Source organism: Gavialis gangeticus, unplaced genomic scaffold (assembly GCF_001723915.1).
Source record: "Gavialis gangeticus isolate Ggan-Ray unplaced genomic scaffold, GavGan_comp1, whole genome shotgun sequence".
Classification (NCBI taxonomy): Eukaryota; Metazoa; Chordata; order Crocodylia; family Gavialidae; genus Gavialis; species Gavialis gangeticus.
The window spans coordinates 79,794,395-79,819,139 of NW_017729025.1; the positions used below are offsets into that span (position 1 = coordinate 79,794,395).

At 44.8% G+C, this 24,745-nt stretch overlaps 1 protein-coding gene across 1 annotated transcript in view; it reads right to left on the reverse strand.

Annotated features, from left to right (window-relative positions):
- The window catches only part of GPR176 (G protein-coupled receptor 176), a 138,531-nt gene extending 122,306 nt beyond the window's left edge, over window positions 1-16,225 (reverse strand). Inside the window, exon 1 of the mRNA XM_019518983.1 lies at window positions 14,431-16,225. Within this exon, the coding sequence (XP_019374528.1) occupies window positions 14,431-14,659 (229 nt within the window). The 5' untranslated portion in view covers window positions 14,660-16,225. The remainder of the gene's footprint in view (window positions 1-14,430) is intronic.
- Window positions 16,226-24,745: the final 8,520 nt, after the last annotated feature.

Sequence of the window (24,745 nt, forward strand, 5' to 3'; positions counted from 1 at the left end):
GGCTCAGGGGTGATCTGATGGCCACCTATAAGTTTATCAGGGGTGACCACCACTATCTGGGGGAACATTTGTCCACCAGAGCGCCCCAAGGGATGACGAGGTCACACGGTCATAAACTACTGCAAGACCGTTTCAGGCTGGACAGAAGGAAGAATTTCTTTACTGTCCAAGCCCCCAAGGTCTGGAATAGCCTGCCATCGAAGGTGGTTCAAGCACCTACTCTGAACACCTTCAAGAGCAAATTGGATGCTTATCTTGCTGGGATCCTATGACCCCAGCTGACTTCCTGCCCTTTGGGTGAGGGGGTGGACTCGATGTTCCAAGGTCCGTTCCAGCCCTAATGTCTATGAAATCTATGAATACAAGTGGTTAAGACAAGTTAGAGGTGCACCTTATAACCTAACTCAATGATTCTCGCCCAAGGTGCCACACCACCCCAAGATGCCTTGAGATCCTTTCAAGGGTACTGTGGGGTACACAGTGAGGTGTGCAAGCATAATTCACAAAATAAACCCAGAGATTTCAATTAAGGATTACAGTATTTAAAAAGTTCTGACTTGTGGCCTTTGAGTTCTTTGCAGCACAAGAATTGCTCTATTTGTCCCCAGTCAAAAAACACCAAGAGAACTTAAGAGCTGGCATTTTCCAAGGGATGCCTAGAGTCTGAAAAAGTTGAGAACTGAAGTAACTAAATCAGAGATGCATAAACTTTCAAGAGCCCCAGCTCACTTCAGACGCTGACAAGCGCCCATGTACAGTGCCACTGAAGGCAGAAGTTAAAAACTGAATATTGTATATGATGAATATACATTCTAAGAGTCAGAAAGTTCCTAGTAAATATAAATGGTTGAAATACTAAGTTTGAAATATCTGTCAGACTAAGTAAATCTGAGTTGGTGTTTTGGAATAAACACAAAACTTCTATTTAACTGAAAAATAGTCATTGACAATGAGAGACAGATGCCCACCAACATTTTAGCAAGCATCACTCAATATAATACCAAGTTGTTTAATCAAAGAACCCTGTTGCAGAGCTGGAACAACATTCAGCGGTGACTGAATATTGCAACAGGAATCTCCTAGATTGGAAAAAAAAGTGATAATGAAACAATGTTTTTATGCTTAGACACCACACTGGTTAAAAAAAAAATCATTAAAAAGCCAGATTACAAAGTACTTGACCACCTTAATACAAGCACCTAAAGTAGATCATAAACCCAATTAAAGTGGGATTAATTAAATACTAGTATATTCAAAACAAAACACATACATGTGTCTTAACTAGCATCCAACTTCAAATGACCTCAAATGGTATAAGAGTCTCCAACTGTCAGGTTCACCCTAATACTCTCCAGCCAGGACCTGTCTGCAGGACATCCCCCACTCAGTAACGTAACTAGGGAAGAGAGAGTGACCAGGGAAGCTGCCCTGGGTACCAACTCAGGGGTGGATACAGGGGATTCCATCCATTGGAAGAACATGATGAACAGCTGATTAAGCTAGCATCTAACAATTTTACACAAAGCAACTGCAATACAGAGCAGGATTTGGCACATTTAAAGAAGTGAGCTAAGTGTTTCTCTTGCTTGATAGTCTGGTGTTTTTTTGACAAACATTTTATCAAAGGATAACTATATAACTTTCAATTGTTCAAGAAAAAAATTAGGGTAAGGAAGGAAATTACTACAGCCTTTACCCCAAAAGTTGTTCCATGTAGGTTAACCCTGCCATCTGAATGATGCCCCATTGATTTCCAGTGGTGGTCTGTGTGAGTGTAGCTGCCTGACCATACAGAATCACCTGCTGGTCCTAAACAAGATAAATACTTAAACTATTTTCTTCAGATAGACCTGCAAAGGTCACTCCACTCTCGGTAGACCCACTAACATTATCATCTTTACTCCTGAAGAGGGGAATAATAGCACATAGCTACCACCCATCATTTAAGTTCCAAAAATTCCCTAAAAGATATGCAATATTGTTAGAACATTAGACATTGGCACATGGTGCAAGTATGCATCATTACATCTACAGATTTCCATCCTATCATCCAGTTATTTCTTTTCTCATTCTACGTTTATTAGTGTGAGAATGCAATTTAAAAATCGGCTATCAGCCAAACACCAGATAAGGCACCTCTTCTGAAATGTGAAAGGAAAAAAGAGTTTCCATGGTGACAAGCACCAAGGAAAGACTGCAGAACACTTCCAACTCCCTCCTCAGCTTTTCATTATATTAGTTCATTTAGAGATAAAAACTGAACCATGCTGCCTTCTTCCCCACCCCACCCCCCCCAAAAAAAAATCTTAAGATTAAAAAAGAAAACCCCCCCAAAAAAAACAAAAGCCACTTACCTGTTTCCTGCCCCCACCCCACTAAAAAAAGCCCTGAATCAGTAATTTAGGTTGAATTTTATTATACTTGAGAATAGTAACACTGTCACACAAGCCTAGACATCCTAGGCATACTAGACATGCTAAGCAGTCAGCTGTACACGATAGCAATATATACTGGCATAGTGATTGTACAGATTCAGCTGAATCAGAGTTCAAACAGCTTACAATGGTGACCAGTGGCTGAGCCTTCCCAGCCACAGGGTTGTGCTGTGAATAATGTGCAGGCATCCACAAGGCTGGATTAACCCTTGCTACATCATATTAACCACAGGCTGATCTAAAGTTAGTTTAACTCCGAGGTGAAGGGGTATAGGTTGTAGTCATGTTGGTCAAAAAAAGCAGAGGCAGACAAGACTCTTGGGGGTAGAAGCAATATCTTTTATTAGACCAACTAAACACTACCAAAGAAATTTCTTTTTTTGCAAGCTTTTGAGCCCAAACACCCTTCAGCAGGCAGAGAAAAAATTCAGAGATTGTAAAAAAAGTTCTCCCAGGTGGAAAAGAATGTTCATCTTGCACAGAGTGGGTAAAGGATAGTAGGGTTCCCCTGGATTTGGGCCCAAAATCTTGCAAAGAAAGATTTTTTTTTTGCGCTACTATTTGGGTGGTCTAATAAAAGATAAATCGCTTCTACCCCAAGAGTTTTGTCCGACTAAAGGTGAACTAGCTTTTGACTGGGCACACCATTTTAAGGGGACCCAAGTCCTGTGAATGCTTGCATGCTAGGAAATTTAGATTGTCCTAACCTTGGTTAGGCAATTGTACCAGGGAGCTTGGTGCTCCTGCTATTTAAGGAAAAACAGGCTGCAGGAGAGGGGGAGAGAGAGAAGCCAATCAAGGGAGCCACATGACCCAAAGGGGGTCATCAACAAGCAGGGCCACAGATCCTATAGCCCAGGCAGGGTGGAATCTGCTGGAAGTAATGAAGCCCAAGCACAGGAGGGGCAGAGAAAGCAGTCCTAAGCCCAAGGTACCAAGGTCCAAGCCCAGGAAGGGCATGGATGGTTAAAGGCACTGGGGCCAAAGAGCCCAACAGTGGCAGAGACCAGTCCAGGTTTAGAGGCTCATATTGACTGGAGTTGACACTGGGGCTGAAGACCTTGGATGACAGAATGATCAGATTGGATAGTGAGGCTTAATGCCCAGTTATTGGTAACATCTGCAAGGCCTGGGTATGGCTAAAATGGGAGGTGAGGAGTAACACCTATGTTCACGAGTATGAAGTCTTGCTTGGGAAGCCCTGAGGCAGCCTTCCTCTTCACAGGCATACATTTACCTCAAGGGATGGCAGGTGAGCTGAAGGGGAAATTGCCCAAAGAAAGTAAAGGTGACAAGGACTGAGGGGACTCCAGGGCCATCATGGCCATCCCTGGTGCAGGACCCTGTTACAGCGACCTAAATGTAACACTGGTCCATACCACAAAAGACACCCTACATCATACCAGTTTAGAAACAGACACAGTGTACTCCGTTTAAGAGTATAACCTTGGAACAGAAAAAGGCTACGCGCTTACCTGGAGTACTTATTCAAATTTAAATGTGTACTTAAAAGCATTGTTTGCAGCACTCATTTCCAAGGTTTCTAAAAGCCTTGAAAATACAGAGAGAAAACAGCCATAAAGCTGACTAGCTCCATTTATTTTAAGGCTCTTAATAGCAGCCCCTTCTATGTGCCTGAAGCAGTTAACCAGAGGACAAGGAAGTGATGAAGTGCAACAAAGGTGAAAGATGCTATGAGCTATCCAAAATCCAGCTGCCAAGAAAGTGACAAGAAAGCAGATGGCCTGGTCCTCCTCCTTTACCTACAGATCCTGTCTCATCTCTTCTCAGATCCTAATTTCCCCGTATACCCACTTCCCCCTCCCTGCCATTATCCAGGGATGTGTTACTCTTTCCCACACTCTTTTTGAAAAGAAGAAACGCCACCCACTTGCCTCACCAAATTCTCTCTTTTCCCTTCCAGCTCAGGTCATGGGCAAATAAACACATTACTAGCTGGTAAACAAGTGCAGGGATTTTGATACAGGCTCAACTGCCTGCCTGCCTCTGCTCCACCCTTACAGTAAAGGAGGTTGTGGCTAAAAATAAAACAGTTCTTCAGCTTCTCTAATTGATTCAACTTGGATCGCTGTCCTCCAGTGTGTCCCCCCTACCCCACCCCTGTAAGGGAGGCATGCTAGCACTCTGCCCACACTCAGCTGCTCCTGCCAAGTGCCCAGCAGAACCTGCCCCTGAGCTGTCGGAGTGCAGAGCAAGCCCAGGCCCTCTGCTCCACTGTCTCCAGCCTCCAACCACCTGTCTGCTACAGGAGGCAGCATGGGAAAGCAAGGCATCCATTTCTCCTTCCAAGCCCTGGGACCTAGGCACCCAAGTCCCTGTGACATGCCCCCACACTGCCAACACCTGGTTAAGAAGCACCCCACAACATGCATGCAAACCCCAACACTGAAACCAGGAGAACTCCAATGTTTGAGCATAGCCTCTCAGCCCCTGACTGTGGCACACCCCATGACCCCACATTTGGACACAGACCCCAACCCTGGCACCTGCACATTGATAGAGAATTTTTGGGCCGATACAGATGGCTGATTTTTAAGGAGTCATATCCGCCGATGCTGACCTGACTCCGATATGTAACTGGGCAGCTTGGAGACCAGACCAGCTGTGGAGGGGATGGAAGGGGCATTGGGGGGGGGGGGCAGGAAGGGGACATATTGAGGCCCCCACAGTGAGGGAGGAAGTAGAGCTGTGTCTGGGGCAGGGGCAGGCACTGCCCAGCCAGGGCAGAGCACAGGATGGAGCCGCAAGCAGCTCATCTAGGGGGGCATGCACCCTCAAATCTTCATGCGGAGCAGGGCAGGCTGCCACTGGGGACTGGGGCCGGGACAGCGCTGGACTCAACTGCATTTGGGGCAGGCAGCAGCAGCAGCACTGGGAAGGGAAATACGGGGGGTGGGGAGGCTTCAGCCACCCCAAAGTTTGCTGCAGCTTCCAGCACCCCCTCCCAGTGTCACCACAACCTGACCTATGTGTAGCCCAGCCTGGCCCAGTCCCCACCGGGAAGAGCCCAGTGCCACCCCAAAGCAGCAGCCCACCCTTGCCCCACATGCAGATCCAGGGGCACATGCCCCCATACCCCCTGGGGTGTGTGTGCAGCAGCAGAAGCTACCCTCCCCCCCCCGCAAGCCGTGTCTTCCTCCCATGCTCCACCCTATGCAGCACCTGCTCCAAACCCACTCCCTCACCGCAGGGTCCTCCATCTGCCGCACCCTCCCACCCCACCCCTTCCCCCATAACAGATTTACCAGCCAGACCCAGCTGCTCTCCATGCTGCCAGGCTGCTCTCCTGGCCACCTGTATGCTGTGCTGCAGCTGCATGCATGCACGGGGCATTTATTGGTGGTGTTATTGGCCATATCAGCTACAAAAAGCCGCCTGCTGATACAGTCAATTTTCCTTATATCAGTGCCAATCTGATATGGGACTGATGCATCAGTGCACCTCTACTGCACACCATATCTCAGAAGCCAGAGTCAGGCACTCTGTGACCCAGACCACAACATAGATATTCTGTCCTGAGCAGGAGGCTGTGCCAGCAACTCACTTTTGGGGAAGGGGGCGGGGGGGCAGAACTTGTGGGCTGGGCCTACAGAGGTGACCCTGACCTCCACAGCTCAGCCACTGCTGGCAGGTAGCCAGGACATGTTATTCCTGGGGTGCATCACTTGGTGCCAGGGCATGGGCACTCAGTTACTCCAAGCCCTCTTGCCCTACTTATGCAGGAAGGTGTTCCTGGTCCCCATGGGCCAGAAGACAGTTTGCCAAGGCTTCATGGACCCAGACTCCCTGCCAATATGCAGGGCCAGTCCCCTCAACAGTGAGGGATGGGGTTCCACCCTCACTGTGCTGCACATGCTCAATGAACCATGACTGGTCTATGCTCAGTGCTGCCTCTGCACAGGCTTCATGAAAGACCTCCCCCTGGTCTTGACAATCTGGGGAAGATGCATACAGCAATGCTCAGGTGCAGCAGGTTCTCCTTCTCCACCTTGATGCGCATGCTGAGAGTCCTCCAGCCTGCCCTGAGGCAGCCAAAAGGTGTACTCCACAATCATGCAGCACCTGCTCAGGCAGAAACCAAGGTGTTCTTTTCAATGGTCTAACTGTCCCACATAGGGCTTCATGGGCCAGGGCAGAAAGGGTAAGCTGGGTCCCCAATAATGATGGGAGGGATGATGAGTGTCAGTGACAAGACTGGGGACTCCTGAAGTGTAGCACCTACTCTTCATCATCTGGGGGAAGGGGATTTGGGGAAGACAGGCACTGTGGACATTGCCCACCCAGCCAGAGAAGATGTGGGTGGAGCAGCCCTAGCGGTTGACAACACCCTAAAGGATGACAGATGTAGCTCTTGCAGTTGATGAATACCCAAGTGCCTAGGTATTCTTAAGTGACCTTTTCTTAAGTGACATGCTCAGAACTAGTACTCCATCCTCATCATCCTGGTCTTGGCAGCACAGGTTTGGCTGGTACAGTAATTAAACTTTATGGCTGCTTAAACAAACACACACAAATGAACTGCACTTTACCACAAGCAGCAGCATGTTAGTTGGACTCATCTCTGCAGTGTCTGGATAGATCAGGCATTTCAGCAGGGCTTTTTGGTGCTTTTAGCTAAAGTTGATTCAATGAGCCATTTGATAAAAGTGCCAAAAAAGCCCCACTAAAGCACCTGATCTTTATAGATGTTGGGCGAGTCAGGTCCAACTAACACACGGCCTCTTCTGGGCATGCACCCAGTTCAGCACAGGAGTGTACCTATTTTAAAGTACCACTTTTGGGGTGTTTTTTTTTTTTTTTTATGCATGTAAATAACCTGTATGTGTGATTGCTACCACCAACTACACTCCACCAAGGCACTTTTAGTCCAATATTATTCTATCCAATCCACACACAGGATTATCCGATTCTTTATTGGTTAGTTTAGAGTCTCAGGGCAGCGAGACAGAGATCTGAAATCATCAAATCGCATCACTGTCCCCCAATTCAGCCAAACCTGGAGCAAACACTAGCTGCTTTGCACAGGCCTATTAAGTATTCAGTTCACACTATGAGTATAAGCCCTACATATGTATCACAAAGATGCTAAAAAGTTAGCACAAAAACAAACATCTAACGCCCACCACTACCTGTGCTTTGATCCCATGTCCCTGCAACAACGACTAACAAGATCACCACAGCTCATAAATGAACTATAGCAGATGAAATGCACAGGAAGTTAGAATGCTAGGAGGTGCAAACTATATTCTGAATCCATCTGTCAAACACCTCTTATGTGGCTACATCACTGCAGCAAAGGAGTAAAACTTGCCAACTCCTCTCCCCCCACAATCAATGCAGTAGAATTGGGGACCAGCAGAGATCCTTTACCTAATTAACTAAGAGCCAGACTGCATTGCCTAGAAACCAAAACAAAAGTATTCTGTCTGTCCTTGGTTAAGATCAACCAGACAGATATTGAACTAACTAGGAAAGAAGTTGTAGATATAAAAGGGGGTGGGGAGGGGAAATATACAGAACTTCTTTCTTAAGACAGACTGATTGCAGACTGACAGACCTCCCAACAAAATGTCCTGGCCAGCAAATCAGGGAAGAACAGCCAATGCCCCTCCAAAGCAGCATACATACCAGATTTCTGGAAAGCCACCATTATTCATCCACTTCTGAAGTAGCCAGCACTCAACCCAAGACCTGCAACTATTATCCCATATCAAGTCTCCTATTCAGACAATTGCAGGGCAAAAGAAAGTCATTATTCAGCTCCAGCAGTAGATGTCACATGATATCATACTATATGCCTCAGTCAGGGACAGAGTGTAAAGTTCAGAGATAGTTCTAGTGACTCTTAAGCTCACATACAAAAGGAAGGATCTCCAGGCTTATACTGCTGGATTTCTTGGCAGTTTTGACACAGTGAACCACAACATATAGTTAAAATGCCTACAAGATTGATAGAGAGTAGATGAGCCAGCAGACAGTTGTTCAAATGGTTCTTTTCCAGAAAAACTCAAAGTAGTAATGAGTAAATACTCTTTATCCCCAAAAGCCTTCATTTCCACAAGGATTAATCCCTTCTGTTCATTATCTACTTTAGACCATTGGGAGAGACAGAGTCCTAAGCAGTCTTGACATTCAGCTATATGTCTCAAAACCTCAACTGCTGCAACACTGCCCACTACTAAAGCCTATAAGTGTCTACAAAAAATAAAGATTTAGCTCTTGTATGACAAGTAGCTGGCCTAAAGTGAACTTAGGCAAAACCAGAGATGCTGGTGAGAAGGTAGAAACACTTTGAAGACCTAGCTAAGATGTTGCCTCCACCTTCCACTAAAGATGTATAATTCCCTTTGCAGAGCAGTGAAAAGGTTTGCCTCATCAATAAAAGTTTTGATGTCTGGGTAGTATATGCATCTAAAAAATGCCTCCTTTTAGTTCCAGCTGTCCAAAGGAAGAAAAGAAAGGACCTAGTCACAGTAAGCCATGCATTTGTCACCTCCAGTTTATAATGCCATAAGTCACTGGATCAGAAGCAGAATGCAAAAGAAAGGTGCAGTTGGTGTATAAAGCACCTATTCACTTGTACACATGGTGGCCTTAGCATGGGCTTGATGTACATGGCTTAAATGCCTCTCTTACAGCAAAAACTTATTTGCCATGTCAAAACAATAATTTGGTCCTGCCTGTGCAATTTTACCCTAACTACAGTACATTATAAAGGAGAAGTTTTAGTCTCGGGTTATGCTTGTGGACCACTTGTACAGGGGGTTTAGTTCCCCTAAATTGAAACAGTGGGCTTTTGTGACAATTAGAAGCCCACTGTCCATTTAGGGGCTTCTGTCACTGTCACAGCAAGGGGCTTGATCCTTCCTCCCCCTCCCGCTCTCTTCCTTGCACAGCCTGCCCATGGCCAGGGACAAGCTGCCAGCAGGCCGAGCAGCCTCTGAACTGCAGGGGCCCCCAAGTTTTCCCTCTTCTGTGGCAGCGCCCCCAGGGTCTTCCGGGCTGGCTGCTAGTGGGCCGGATGCTGGCTTTGAGCTGGGGCAGCGCTCTGCCTGCTAGCAGCCTGCCCAGGCAGCCACAGTGAGGCACCACCACTGCAGAGGAAAGGACCGGGAAACCCCCCCCCACACACACACACACACACACACAGAGCTCAGATGCTGCCAGCATCCCACCCCCCAGTTGTGGGCAATCTCTGCCAGAAAAAAAAAGTATCTGGCCCCTTGCCAGTTTTTCCCCCCCCTCCTCCCCAGTGAGAGCCCTATGCACTGTCCCCACTGCCTGGGACCATTCAGGAATGGGATGGTTTGCCCCTGGGGCAGTGCAGGAAGGCAGTAGGAAGACAGCTGGGTGTGCTAGTGGCTGGAGAAGGCAGTGTGGGTGGTGCACAGGACACTGGAAGCCTGCCAAGCCTGAGCTTCTCTGATCCTGCCCAGGCTTCCAGCACCCTGTGCACCATCCCCACCACTTGTCCAGATACCAGCACACCCAGCCACCCTCCTGCCACTTCCCTGTGCTGCCCCAGGGGCAAGCTCTGGGTGTGCTGGTGGCTGGAGAAGGCAGTGAGGATGGTGCATGGGGCACTGGAAACCTCAGGGATGGATGCATCACTGCAAATTTGTTAGGTAGGAAATTAAAATACATTGGGATGTTTTAGTTTGCTATGTAACAAAGTAACTTGCATCACAATATGCCGCTGCACATGTACAGCGTGACAAAATTAAACTGCTATAAAAGGGCGATTTTGTCATGTATGCAAAGCACCCGTCCAGTCCAAGCCTGAGATTCTTTATTCATACTGTCAAATTCTGAACAACAAAAAATTAAAGTGTTGTTCAGAATTTAAATCCCCCATCATTCCAGGTCTCTTTCCTGGAATCTCCCATTTGCACTTGCCAGTTAGATCCTTTGCCACAATGTAAAAAGGTCACTATCCACACACAGATTTTAACAAGTTAGAATACAACCCCCTTTAAAAGCAAGCCAGCAAAAACACAGAATCCAATAACTGAGCTTAAAGAATAAACCATTTGAGAGTGCTGTGAATGCATGTTAGCAGTAAAGAAAAACAAGTCACTGGAGCTTTGTTTACTTTGACCTCTATATAACTATCAGGAAAAAAAATTCATACTAAACATCTTCACCAGATACAAGAAAAACTAATAGAAGGACACCACCTACTGTTATAAGTCTCCTGACAAGTTGCGGATGAGAGGGGAAAAAAAAACCCCACAGAAGTTAAGACAGACTGATTGCTATTACATTTTTAAAGGGCTTGAGCCACGTTAGAATATTTAAGATTATATTCTCACTATAGTTTCACAAGGTTTAAACTGAGGGCCCAGTCCTGCAAATCAACTCTCATGATCAGTTAAGAAGGCCTGATCCAGACAATATTTACACACACACTATTTTTTAGGATCAGGCCCCAATCATGTGACAAACAAACAATCAGAAGTAGAACCCATTCCACCTTGAGATAGCAACAAACAAGGTATTATTTGCAACATCTGTCCACAGTCTGACTGGCCAGTAGTTAGGGGCACCTATACACATGCAGCAAGGCTGTTCTGATGAACTGTAATTAATTGAGTCTCCACCAGTGTGCTGTAACCTGGTAATTACTCATGGTAATTACCATGCTACAGCAGACTCCAGCATCACGTGCATCAGTGTCCCTGTGCTGAAAGGTGGAGGCAGGGGTGCTTTAACTAGAGCTCATCTGACAAGCTTTAAAGTGCTCCCGTTGTCATTTTTCAGCACTGGAATGCTGATACATGCAATGCTCCAAGTGCTTTAATGAGAGCAGCTCTCAAAGCCTCTCTAAAGCACGCACATGCTCCCAGAGCACATGTATAAATACCTTAGGATACCAAGCTGGAATTTGGGAGAATAGGATTTAGTTCTCTGCTCTCCTATGGACCTCCCATGTGACCATGAGCAAGACATTTAAGGCTAAACAAAAGATTCTGGGGTGTCACAACACCTAAGTTTTACACATGGCATACGCACCTAGACTCCTTATCCAATGCATGGTGAAGAGTTTGGTGCTTCAGAATGGTATTAAGTAGGTGCAAGGCCCAACATGAAGCCTCTTAAGATAGGCACCAAAATCCTCAAGAACATTTCCTGGTGGCTACCTGTGGGCTACAGAGGAGGTCTGCAACCTTAGCCTGGGTTTAGGTACCTAAAGCAGTTCTCTCAGAAGGGGAGGAGAGATCATTCATTTCCTTTCAAAAAGCTGCAGATGGTGGGGAGGGGCCTTTTAGATCAAAGCTTAGGTTGCCTATACACGAGCAGCAAGGCTGCTCCAGTGCACGTGTTGGAGCAGGCTTGATTAAACTGAGTCTGCTGGAGCATGGTAATTACCATGCTCCAGCACCTTGCCTATCAGCATCCCCATGCTTAAAAATGCAGTGGGGGTGCTTTAAAACCTGAATGAGTTAAGTTAAAGTGACTCTTCCACCATTTTTAACTATGGGAATGCTGATACATGAGAAGCTCCAGGCACTTCTAATTAGAGTGGTTCCAAGAGTCACTTTAATTAAGCACCCTGCCCCCCACATACACTCCTAGAACACGTATAAAATGCCTTTAGGGCATAAGAGCACTTCCCCAGTATGTGAGATACAGGCTCTATAGTTCTCTCTTGCTTCTCCCTCTTGTTGTGTAAGAGACCTGTGCAGACCACAGAAGCATGCAGGCCCCCACTTCGTTCTACAGCTGAACCCATACCTGTTGATAGAGCCCATATGGAGTTTGTTGTGGCCAGGCTTCATGAGCCAAATAGCGGTGTTGTCAAATTACATGATTATGGTGATTTTTGTTCTATTTAGTATATTTGTTCAAGTCCCAACTCCTGGTTTACATTAAAAAAAAATTTTTTTTTTTAAATTGAGATTTTTATGCTTGATAAGATAAAGTGAGAAAACACAAGTCAAAAAGATGCTCTGACCCCAAAGCCCAAGAAGCAAATTAAAGGAACTCAATATTTTTTTTTTTTATACCTCATTACTTTTAGGTTGCTCTCATAATTTGAGGTTCTGGGTTATGACTGAATTAACGCTACTCTTATTACCTATATTACAACAGCATTTAGAGCCCACAACTAAGTTTGCAGCGGGCACTGTACAAACACATGCATTAAAGGGCTTTTGTCCATTTAAATCATAGTTATTCGTAAGAGATAGGAGATACTGTCCCCATTAGAATCTTGTAACAGGGAAACAATCCATAGGACCCACCAACATGCAATTTCATTGTGGGCAGGATTAAGCAGTTTCCAGGAATTGGCAGGAACATGCTTTAGTTGCAGATGTATATTACATTTACCCCAGAGTAATTTCATTCTGCAGAACAACTCAAATCCCTGTACTGAAAAGACACAGGCCAGCTTTCCTGAGGTAGCAGTTTGCAGCAGACACTATTTCAGTTCCTTGCCATTAGATGGCAGGAAGCCCAGAGTCACCTCAGTGAAAACAGTTACCCAGAGATGAACTTGATTAGAGTTCTGGACTTGTAACATATCCACAACTGTAACTTTATTCAGTAATGCCGTCTGTCATGTGCCCACTCCACTATTACTACAGTTTACTCTAGGGTGAGTGTTGTATGTTTGCACTTGTTGTTTCCTCATTTAAGAGGACAAAGTGTGTTCCTGGTGGGGGTCTGAGCAGGATCTAAGTTGTTGCAAGTGGGAGAGGACAGAAATGCCAGGAAAAAAAAATGGGAACAGACATGAATGGAAAAGTTTCTGTGGGGTACAATGAGAGCAAGATTGAATATAGTCCTACACTGGGCTATAGTGTCCATGCCACAGATGGGAAACTAAAGCCCAAAGAGATTCAGTATGTAGACATACTAGACAATGTTCATAGAAGTCTGCAAAGACAAGACCATAAACTCAGTCCAATAACTTAACAAGACCAGTTTACTTTCTTAAAGTAAAATTCACAAGAGAATTCTTTAAACACAATAAATGCAAATGGTCAGAGAGGAATTCATGTTTAGTTACCAACATCCAAGAAACATACTATAACAGTATTGAAAACTTTTGGCCAGTTATGACACCAAACTGTGGCCTGATCTCAAAACGAGGGAACCAGCTGCAAGCTCTCACTGAAACTCCAAGCTTGAAGAGCTGCAAGGTGCTCAGAGGCTCAAGATCAGACCCTATGTAAAGCCTTCATGTTATTCAAGTTACCTGCTTTAAAAACTAAGCATTAGTGGCACTTTAATATCCAATTTATTGATCTGCCAAACTGCATAAATTAAATCCACCTGTAGATGACAGCAAAAACAACAAAAAAACCCCAAAAACCTGCTTCCTTACTTATGTCAAGCATGTCATGTAAATGCATTGCTCACAATTGTTTCCTACAGACCTGCAAACAAGCCAATATATACACCTGTATCAATTATGTAGTCGCAGTTATTATAATGCAACTGTATAAGATTCTTTATGTACAGCTAACTGTTAGACAGCAAATAAATTCAGCATCATTGGGATAGCCCCACATACAGCACAGAGAACACTTATCAGTGATTCGGTTGGAATCTGCAGATCAATATAAAATTAATTTGGTCTCAAATATAAACACTGCTTTGAATAAAATATACTCTCTAAATTAGCTAATAAAATAGGTCATATCCCACTTTTTTATGAAGAAAGATGCTGTCCTTATATCTATTCAAAATACTTGAAGCAAGTTTTACAAAATAATAAATACTGTGACAAATTTCAACTGGGAGAAACCAACTAGTTTTTGATGGCAGTAATCGATATTACCCATTAGAAGTGCACAGAAAAAACTTGAAAGAACACTTGATTAATTATTCAGAACCCAAAATGAATATCAAGAAAGGACAGTATGTTAATAAATTGCAGGCACATTAATTATTACTTTACTAATGGCTGCTGTCAGAAACCCGTGGACAAACTCATAACAGAAAAATTGCAACAGAGCTTACTTACCCAGCAGCGAGCCTATAAAGATGACAATTTGCACAGTGGTAGTGAAATGTCTATAGGTTTGCTCCTCACTGTACACCCCATTTTCCAAGGCACCAATCCCACTGGAGCTTCTGTTGTTCTGTCCAATTTCTGCAGTAGATACATTCCTAATTTCTAAAGCTCTGGTGACAGCTTGAAAGAAGGCATGCTCACTTTCATTTCTTGAAATCCAGCTTTTATTGTACCCCATGGTGAGCTTTCTTTCTTCCTTCTTCTTATTTAAGAGTCACACATTATTGAACCTTTTGGTGAATGCAGCATACAGGCAAAAAAAACCAAAACACTGCTTTGGTTGCTAAAGCTTGGTTCATTGTACCCAACATCATCAAATGTGTGTCCTGGAAAGTGGGTTTGGCTTTTCGTGTCTGCCTGATAAACCTTTATACTCAGAAACGGAAGAAATGAAAAGAACTGGCTATGCCTTACTATTAGCTGTCCCAGATTTCTTGTTTCTCCATGCCAGTGTTTCCTCAGCATGTTTTACTGCAACAAGCATGAATGAGAAAAAAATACAGTCCACAACATATGCACAGTCCCCCAACAGCCCAGAAGTTTACCTGAGCAAAAACAACTTACTGTAAATGAAACCAGGATTAGAAAACTTGCCGAACAACGGAACCTGTTTTTCAGCCCTAGCCTCAGTCTCTGCTTAGCTGTTTCACAACCTTGAGAAGAAGAGCATCCCTTTTTCAGGACCAAGTCTCCTACAGCTGTCTCCCTACTTACTTTGTCCACTTTTTCTTACAGTGAAGAATTAGCTTATCTTGCATATGTTCTTGCTCTGTGTGACACTTGATGATAAAAAAAAAAAAGCCAAAACCCTTCACATTCCATTCAGGGGAAAATAAATTAGTGTTCAATGGCTTCCACGGAGCACAAGCTTGCTTTTAGGAAGTAATAATTTGTCCTGGAATCCAAAAAAAAAAAAGATACTACACCATTCTTCACAGAACCAAAAAATACAAACCCAAAAAACAAAGCCCTCCACATCAATCCTATGTAAGCTTCTGTTAGCATACCTCCAGATCAAGCACAATTCCCTTTAACAACTGGAACAATGTATATTCAAGCATCTGAATGATAGACTCTATCTATATTCTTGTCACTCCACTACCTTCAAATCCTCAGAGCTCATAACAAGGCTGCTACGCTAGCTCCTAGGCAGCTTGCAGCACCGAGTGCTGAACTGCCAGCTGCTGTGTTCATAGAGATCCTAAAGAAGAGAAATGAGATCACATGACCCTCAGCTGAAGGCTCTGGTTTTTGATGGCAGCCATCTTGCTTAAGGAGTTGTCAGTTCAAGGTACCTGAGAAAGACAGAGGAAAGCATGAGCCTAAGTTTGTTTTTGGGGAGACAAGTTCCTACCGTGATAACTAAATAGAACGATTCTCAATACCAGGAGGGAGGAAGAGAATATTTTCTTCTCAGCTTCTGCTCCTAATGCTCATTCAGATCAACATTCATTTTCTGACTTTATTTTAAAGATCAGTCCCACAACTTTTGGAATACAACTTTCCTAACCATCTCTACCTCTCCATGAACATACCACGTATTAATGCAGTAACTCATCTGGGGATGCCGCTCCTATTTATACACTGTGTTATTGATTACACAAAAGGTTTTGATGTGCTTTGTATGCTGCTGGCTGAAGTAACTTTTCAAATATGGCTCTTACACTGGGGGGTAATTGTAGCCACATCACTCATTAAAGTCATGACAAGTAGGTTTTTGAAAATTCACCACTGAAGATTCCCTACTAGTATTCTAGTATAAATTTATTCAAAGATACACAGTTACATTTAAATATTGTTAAATTAATAGAGCCAGGTAAAGTGTTACTCAGTTACTGGTGATCAATTATTTCTTGTTATAAGTATTGTTAAATTCAGTTAGGTATTACATCTACATTCCCCTCTTGTAAACTGAACTTGTTAGGCAAACTGAGAGCAAGTTCCTAAGGGACCATCTCAACTCCTGTGACTGATTTCTTCTGACAGCTATCTTCTACTGGAATAATGAATTGACAACCTAAAGAGTGAAACTCATGTGTGAAGGAAAGAAAGATCATTTAGCAATTGGTCAAGTCTCAATTCACTCCCTGAATTAATAAGGATGAGCATGAGTTTTAACTCCTTCATAGCAAAATGCAAAACCTGGCCTTCTCATAACAGCACTGATATTTTTAAATATATTCAATACAAAATAAACTGTTCTCATGCCAAATTCTGTAACCAAAGGTATGCCTCTTTAGAGCATGTATAATAATCAGGGATCCTGGTTTTCTCTAATTAAAAAAAATCCCCAATTTTTGGTTAAAAATAGCAACCCCCAATCTACATTTTTCCATGATTAAAATGAAACATCACTATATAGATAGTCTCCCTTTAACCTTCAGGCACCTACTCTGATATGCTGTTCTCTCTACCATTAGCCCCATTCCTCCCCCTCAAGCCTCCCTAGCTCCTTATCTCTTTGCCTTGTCCCTCCCAGTTCTCCTCCATACTGTGGCTCCTCATTAATTGTTTTCCCTCCCACCTTGTTTCAGATTCCTTCTCATTTCTCTCTCCAATCTTTTCCCATCCCCAGCTCCAGCTTTCCATCCCCCCCACTCACTGCCAGCCTCTATTAGCCCAAAAGCTTATTCTCTCAATTTACACTGTCGGTTTGCCTTTCAGGTCTGGTTCTTGTCTACACTATACTTGAATCAGGCAGTTTTCATGTCCACGCTGCCTAAACTAGGCAATGTTGGGAGTGGTGGGGGCACCTGCATTCAGTCCCAATATATGGACTTGGCACAACCCATAGCAGACACAACTACAATTGAAAGGATAGTTTGATTCATCCCTGGACTGGAGCAGGCTCAGTACAGAAACAATCTTTGCAGATTTTTTAGCTTCAGTCTAATGAATTTCCCAATTACAATTTGTCAGAATCTATCATTTGGACATATTTTCACAGAAATAGCAAAAGACACATCCCTTACATAAAGGCCACCCACTCCTCAGTTCAAATTCCTGTTCCAAAGCATAGCATCGTAACAGTCTCTAACATGGCAAAACAATATATTTTTCACAAACCTTGTTTTTGGACACAACTGAACTATTTAATCTGAAATTTTCCACAAAAAAAAGAGCAAAAAAGCACTCTAGCCTAACACAGTCATCTGGCATGGAATAGCCCAAAAGTTTAAACTCTGGCAAAGTTATAAACAGGGTCTTATACTGGGAAGAGTTGGGCAACCTTAAATATATGTGCTATTATCAGTCCTGTAATTACAGCATCACACTAAATAATTTTCTACTAACATATGCAGAGGTGGATCCAGGATTTTATTAAGGGGGGTGAGGGAGCAACAACTGGTGTTACAGCAGTTGCTGCATTCCTGCTCCCAGACCCCCCTGCCACCACAGGGGTAGCAGGGTTCAAATTACACTCTGATTCTTGAAGGGTGGTCTGCAGCAGTGGCAGCTGGAAGCCAGAAGGAACCACTGCTGCCACCTAAGCTGCTTAGAAAGACATGGGGCAGGCCAGGGGCTCTCATCTTTTATGGTGGGGCTCATCCCCCTCCCCCCTGCCTCCCCATGTTTTGAACCCTGGGGGTGGACAGACCATGCTAAGAAAACAGAAAGCAGCAACTTCTTTAATCCCCCCAGTCAGGTAAGGATCTTTCCTCCCCCTCTCAATTCCCTCTTCCTTCCCCTCCATGCTCAATAGCACATCTCTTCCCAGTCCCCCTGCATTCTCCAGCTGATCTGGGGGCAAGAAGAAAGGCTTCAGAGTTACTCCTGCCCAACCCCAGCCAGGCTGAGAGCTGGGCTCAGCCTGGGACAGCGACAGCAGCAGCAAAAGAGCTTCCTCTCCTGAGCCTGCTCACAAGCTGGCAAGGAACACACAGAGAACCAGGCAGGGAGAAGCCTGCCTATTTCCACTACCACTGTCCCTGGGCGGATCCAGGGGGGATGTCGAGGGGACACAGTGGTACAGTCATACCCCTCCCACCTGGATTCCTGGCCTACCCAAAGTTTAAAACAAACTGCCTGGTAGTGGCAACAACATTTTTTATTCAGGCAGCAGTGAAAGAGTCACTAGACTTCATGGTTTATTATAATCTACCTGATGCCTTCTAAACTCTTTATCCACAGGTGTTAATGACCCTATTTCCTTTTTAATGATCTTGGTGTTCACTAATCAAGATAGCCTTTCTTTTTCAATTCTGCTGTCTGCAAGCTAGTGGCTCCTGGTACTGTAGTTCCTATTTCACAACCCAGTAGACTGTTTTTAACCCTAGATAAAAACTTTAACTCAAGGGTAGAAATAACTTTTAGTGAAGTATTGGATGTACTGTCAAGATATTCAAGAAGGCTTGATTTTGTTTTATGAATCTGAAAGGGATGTACATTTTATTCTAATGACTACAGGACTAAAGAAACTATTTTATTATTTTGTCTAGTTTGTTCTGTTTTTTAAATATAAAATGTATAACAAATTCATGCACATCTATTTAGGTTAGATTTGTTTTTGCTTTGATCTTCAACTGAATAATATAGCCCTAACCCCTAGCATGTTAGCAAAGCTTCTGGTTTCTTTTTACTTGGAGAAAAATATGTATTGAGTTATCTGTGGTGATGCACCACACCATCTGCATCCCCCTTTTCAAAACCCTAGATCCACTCATGTCTCTAGCTGATCCTGGCTCCCTGCAGAGCCCAGCTGGAGCAGAGCAGGAGTAGCTTTGGAGCCAATTTACACCCACGCAGCTGGGGACAGTATCAGAGGTGAGTGGTAAAGGGGAAGGGGAGGGGAGGTGCCACTGAGCAGGCGGGGGAAAGGAGAGGGAGAATCCTTACTTGTTTTGGGGACTTAAAAGAAGTTCTGATGCTGCTCTTGCAGCATCGACTGAAAGTGCGGGGAGGGCTGCATCCATACCACTGAATGACCCCAGATTCACCCTGTACTTATGTTGTGTCTTGTATTAATACATGCTATTCTATGGATGCCACACGAGCAAAATCACCAAATTAATTGATACAAAATGTGCACAATACTTACACGTTTTATGTCTGTAACAGAATTGAAGTGAACGTCTACTGTCATGTATACGTATTACACACACACACACGCGCGCGCGCGCACCACCTAAGTTTTCAGGTAAATGGCTTTTACAGTCAACTAATTTGTGTTCTTTAACAGGCCTAAGAAAGTCAGTGTCCAATTGTTTATCATTTCTGTACATATTTCAGTAAATAAACATATTTCATAGACTATAAAGAGAAAGTGAGGCAAATATTTACATGTCTGTCTATTCTCTGTAAACCACTATTACTAATATTTTTCTTATCCACATACAGAAGGCATAAGAAGGTACCTATCTAGTAAGCAATGATGAGTCTCACAGCAACTTTGCTTGGAAAAGGAAAGTTCTGAGAGTGTGTGTGTGTTTATTCCCACATGCTTCCACAGGTCTGTGAGGAAACTGTTAGGACAGGAAAAAGTATGTAATGACAGAAATGGATGTGACATGTATGTGACAACAATATTAATAGGTGTTTGCCAAGTTTTAAATGAGTTTTGCTCAATAAATTTAACAATTTCTTCTGAAGAGATTGTGATTTCTTCTGAATTTAAATTAGTTTTGCTGTGTTAAGGAATATTTTATGCATTAGCACAGGGGCGGGCAATTATTTTGAGTGGAGGGCCGCTTACGCAGTTTTGGCAGGCTGTTGAGGACTGCATGGGTAGCCCCGCCCCTTGACAGGTGCCCCGACCCCTGGTCACCATCTTGGGACCAATGTCCCAGGGCCAGCACCAGTGGGGCCCAGAGTGGGGCAAAGGCTGGCAGGGGTCAGTGGAACCAGGCTGGGCTGCACCAGCAGGGAGGGGGCAGCTGGCTCGGCTCCATAGAGTCCCTGCCAGCTGGGACCCTGGGCTCCTGCCACCCTGCTCTGGGTGACACCAGTGCAGGCCCCGTGCTCCCACTGGCTCCCCACCCACTCGCACTCAGTGCCCTCCAGCCCCGCGGTACAGGCGGGGGGGCAGTGCACAGCCCTGACTCCCTGCTTGCCAGCAGGGAAGAAGCTGGTGCTGATTATGGGGAAAAGTGGCCACTCACCTGCCCCATGGCTGGCACCCCACGCTGCAGGCACTCGCAGCCCACACAGGGCTGTCCAGAGTAGGCACAGGCAGCCCCAGGCGGGCTGCAAGTGGCTGCAGTGTGGGGCGCTGGCCATGGGCAGGCAAGGGGCCACTTTTCCCCACACTCAGCACCAGCTTATAACCCACCCCACTGCCAACCTGGCAGTGGGGCCGGGTTACAAGATGGTGCTGAGTGCAGGGTGGGGGAGAAAGCAGCCCCCCCCGCCCCATGGCCAGTGTCCCGCGCTGCAGCTGCTCGCAGCCTGCCAGGGGCTGCCTGTGCCTGCTCCGGACAACCCTGCATGAGCTGTGAGCGCCTGCAACACGGGGCAACAGCCTCTCCGCTCAAGGAAGGAGCCCACAGAAAAGCTAAGCATGGGGGGAAAGCGGCCCCTCCTCCGCCCCATGCCCGGTGCCCCACGCTGCAGGCGCTCGCAGCTCGCATGGGGCTGTCCAGAGCGGACACAGGCACCCCATGTGGGTTACAAGCAACTGCAGTACGGGGCACCGGGCATGGGTGGGGAGTGGCTGCTTCCCCCCCATGCTCCTTCCTTGCCCAGGGTCCCTCCACCCCTACTTACCTGAGCTTCCCCCGCTGGAGCATCCACGTGCTCCCTGCCCAGAAACCAAGCTGGGGCTTCTGGCTGGGGGTGGGCCAGGCAGGCCCACTGTTGTTGGAGCCCACTAGGCTTCCCCTGGGTCCTACTGCCCTTGGTTCCTGTCATTTTTTACAGGAACCAAGGGCAGAGAAATATTCATTTTCCAAATTTTTTTAGGGGCCCCATGGGCCAGGTGCAGCTCATGGGTCATATTTTGCCCACCCCTGCATTAGCAGGTGTGGCTTTTTAGGCCAATTTATAGTAGCAGGTTTGTGTTGCTTCAAATATTAGTGGCATACATTGTAGAAAGTAGTTGAAATCTGAATTATACTAAAAAAATTAGAATTTCTTTGGCAAAAAATGCCATAGGACTTTCTTTTTCTTATATAGTAGCTCTGTGTTTCAGAGGAAGTTTGGATATTGTCATTATTGTGAAAGCATAATAGTATCTCCAGAGGTAGGGTTTTAATTAGATTTATCTTTTGTGATTCATTTTGACTAGGCAAGGAAAACTTGAGGCAGTACGTCTTGCATTACAAAGCTTGTCTAACTTTATCCCAACTACATAGTTGGTCCAGTAAACGGTATCACCCTATGAAATTCTTGCCTCTTATATAATTTCTGGACCATCATAGCTACAACATCACTCTTACACTATCATTTTGACTATACCTTTTGATGTCTGAAATTTCTCATATATGGTCTTGAATAAGAGGAAACATTTTAAGATTTTAGGTGTAAGTACACAGTGTTAATAAAATGCACCTTTGGAAAAAAATCCTCTTACTGAAAAGCACACTAACATTTCTTTATTTGTTTGGTCATATATCAACATTGGCTGGGTCTTAACTTCTAATTGTCTTTTCCTTATTTTCTTTAACAAAGTGTATTTTGCAACATCTGAACAGAAGAACTTCATCTGACTAGTGGTCCAACTATAGCAGATGCTTCAGAAAAAGATGACAGAAATTGATATTGGACAACTGTAGACCAGCTTGTCCACAGAAGAAATTTCTTAGCCCTGTTTATTTTTATTCTATTTGCATTAGATAGTTACAATTTACCATATACCAGTAATTATCTAATCCAGGGGTGCTCAACCTCCTGCCTGAGGGACAAATGTGGCTCACGGAGCCATGGCATCCAGCCCTCAGGGCTCTCCACAGGTCAAGAAATTTGGTGGTGAGAAAGCAGTGGTAAATAATACTGTAACCCCTCTCCCGCTCAGAGATGTTGGTTTTCCGGAAAATTTTCCAATGCCCTAAATGGACTGTGATCTCATTTAGCATGTTTATTTGACTTATATTTAGTAAACAAACTAAAAAAGTACCCCCATGTTAATTTTATGTCCCAATAGCCACAAGTATTTGAACTGAAACATTTGATTAGGAAAACCATTAAATACAGCACACTTAATGTGGTTTAAATGTTATATTCAAACAAATTCAAAGTTTTATGTGGAAAGAAATTATTTTTATTGGAATACTTGTAAAAATGTAAAGACAATGCACAATAGCATGTACTTCCCTTAGATGGTTTGTTTGTTTTTTCCCCTTAAATTGAAAGGCATTGAAAACTGTTGACAGACTAATTTTAGGACACCCAAAGAACTGTGCATGATATGCCATGCTTTGGTTTTGATTTGACCTGCACAGCCAATTAGGTGAATTCATAACTTGAATTTGGTTTGGATTATTATATAAGTGTATTTACCCTCCTGTTTAAAAATCAATAAAACATATTGATGTACTCTCTGTCTCACTTCCTAGGGATAATCACCTAAAAAACATTAATTACAACTTTGAAACTGCCCAGCTTGCCTAATATTGTAACGGCATCCATTTATTGTTACTTATGACTTTTATGAAACAATGAATTTTCAGTAATGGAAAATTTTCCGTGAAAAAATAAAGCACTAGAAATTTTTCTGGCCCACATATCTGCTTCCACTGACAAATTCCTAAACCCCGTAGACTGGATCAGGGCCAAGCCATGTCCCATGCAATGATACATTTTGTATCAAGCCATGCAGCCAGACTGGGGTCAGGCTATGCCCCACACAGCTGGATCTGGGCCAAGCCATGCCCCCTTCTCCTTCAGAGCCCAGTTGGGCCCTGCCTCACTGCCCTGTGCACCAGATGGGGCCCACCAACCAGATCCAGCCTGTGAGTAGACTGAGTACTGCCCACCTCGCCCAAGCGGGAACACCACTGATCTAATCCTTTTTTGAGACCTACTAAGGTCTTAGCCTCAAAGCTGTTTTATGACAATAATTTTCAAAGGTTAATTATCCATTGCATAAAAATATTTTTAGTAAGCTTTTTGGGACTGGAACCGTGTCTTCATAGATGTTCAGGCAATATCTAGTATAACAGGATCCTTATTTTGATGGGGCCTCTGGGTAAATAATTAATGACAACAGACTGACTGGCATTGCAGATTTGAGGGGAAGAAATTTTCTGGCTTATTTAATCAGGTGCTTTGTGGCTGTGGCATGTACAAGGGACCAGAGTGAATGTTCTTATGGATCCTTTTGGGAAACCATTCCGCTACCAATGGTGGCAGGGAGAGGACTGGACGGCTTGGGAGGTCATTCCAAGTCCTTTGTTTCTAGTTAAATTGTTGTTTAATATGTCCACCCACTCCAAAAACTACAGCACAGTGACTACAGTGGCTGGTCCACATAGAAAGAATGGAAGCAATCTGGACACTAAAGAAAGCGCCCCTTGGCTGTCCAAGGGGACAAAGCCACGTGGACAACCAAGACAAAGATGATGTGCTGTCAGACCTATGGACACGAAATGTGCACGACTGGAGATGAAGGCACAAAACAGATGGGAATGGATGAAGATAGTGGAGGCAGCCAAATCCCTCTACAGCCGATAGTGCAAAATTATTTTACTTTTAGTAAAAAAAAGGGAATTATAATTCTGTGGGATTTGTAAAAACTGTAACCCATCACTTTGAAGATATCTTAAATCTATTAAGTAATCTCAGACAGAAGGCCTTGGGAAATGCATTAGTCTACCTCAAAGCACCACTTCCCTCACTGGTGGTCTAGTCTCATTCCCTGCCCTTTAATTACGAGGAGCCCATCGAGATAAGGGTGGCTCTGAGGGCGATTCGAAGAGGCCATGTCAGGAATGACTGCATTAACTCTTGCTGGCAGCGGGACTCTACCTGGGCACCTGGGGTACTGGGATGAGGCTGGCAAGACTGAAAAGATCTCCCTTCAAGGAGGAATTCAAGCGAGCGGCGGCGGCACGGGCAGCCCGCTCCTTCCTGTGTGCTCGGCGCCGGGCAGGGCGGGAGCGAGGGGTGCCCGGTACTTGGCAGAGGACAGGGCGGGCTTCGCCGGCGGGCGGGGGAGGCTCTTCCGAGGCCGTCCCAGCAGTGGCGGAACTGCAACGAGTCCGCCCGCGGCCGCGGGGAGCAGCAGCGGCGGCGGCGTCCTGCCGGCGGCTGCCGAAGGAGAAAGCCTTGCTTGTCACGCGGCCGCCGCCGGCGCTCGGCGGGGCCCGGCCATGGCTGCACCTCGCTGCCG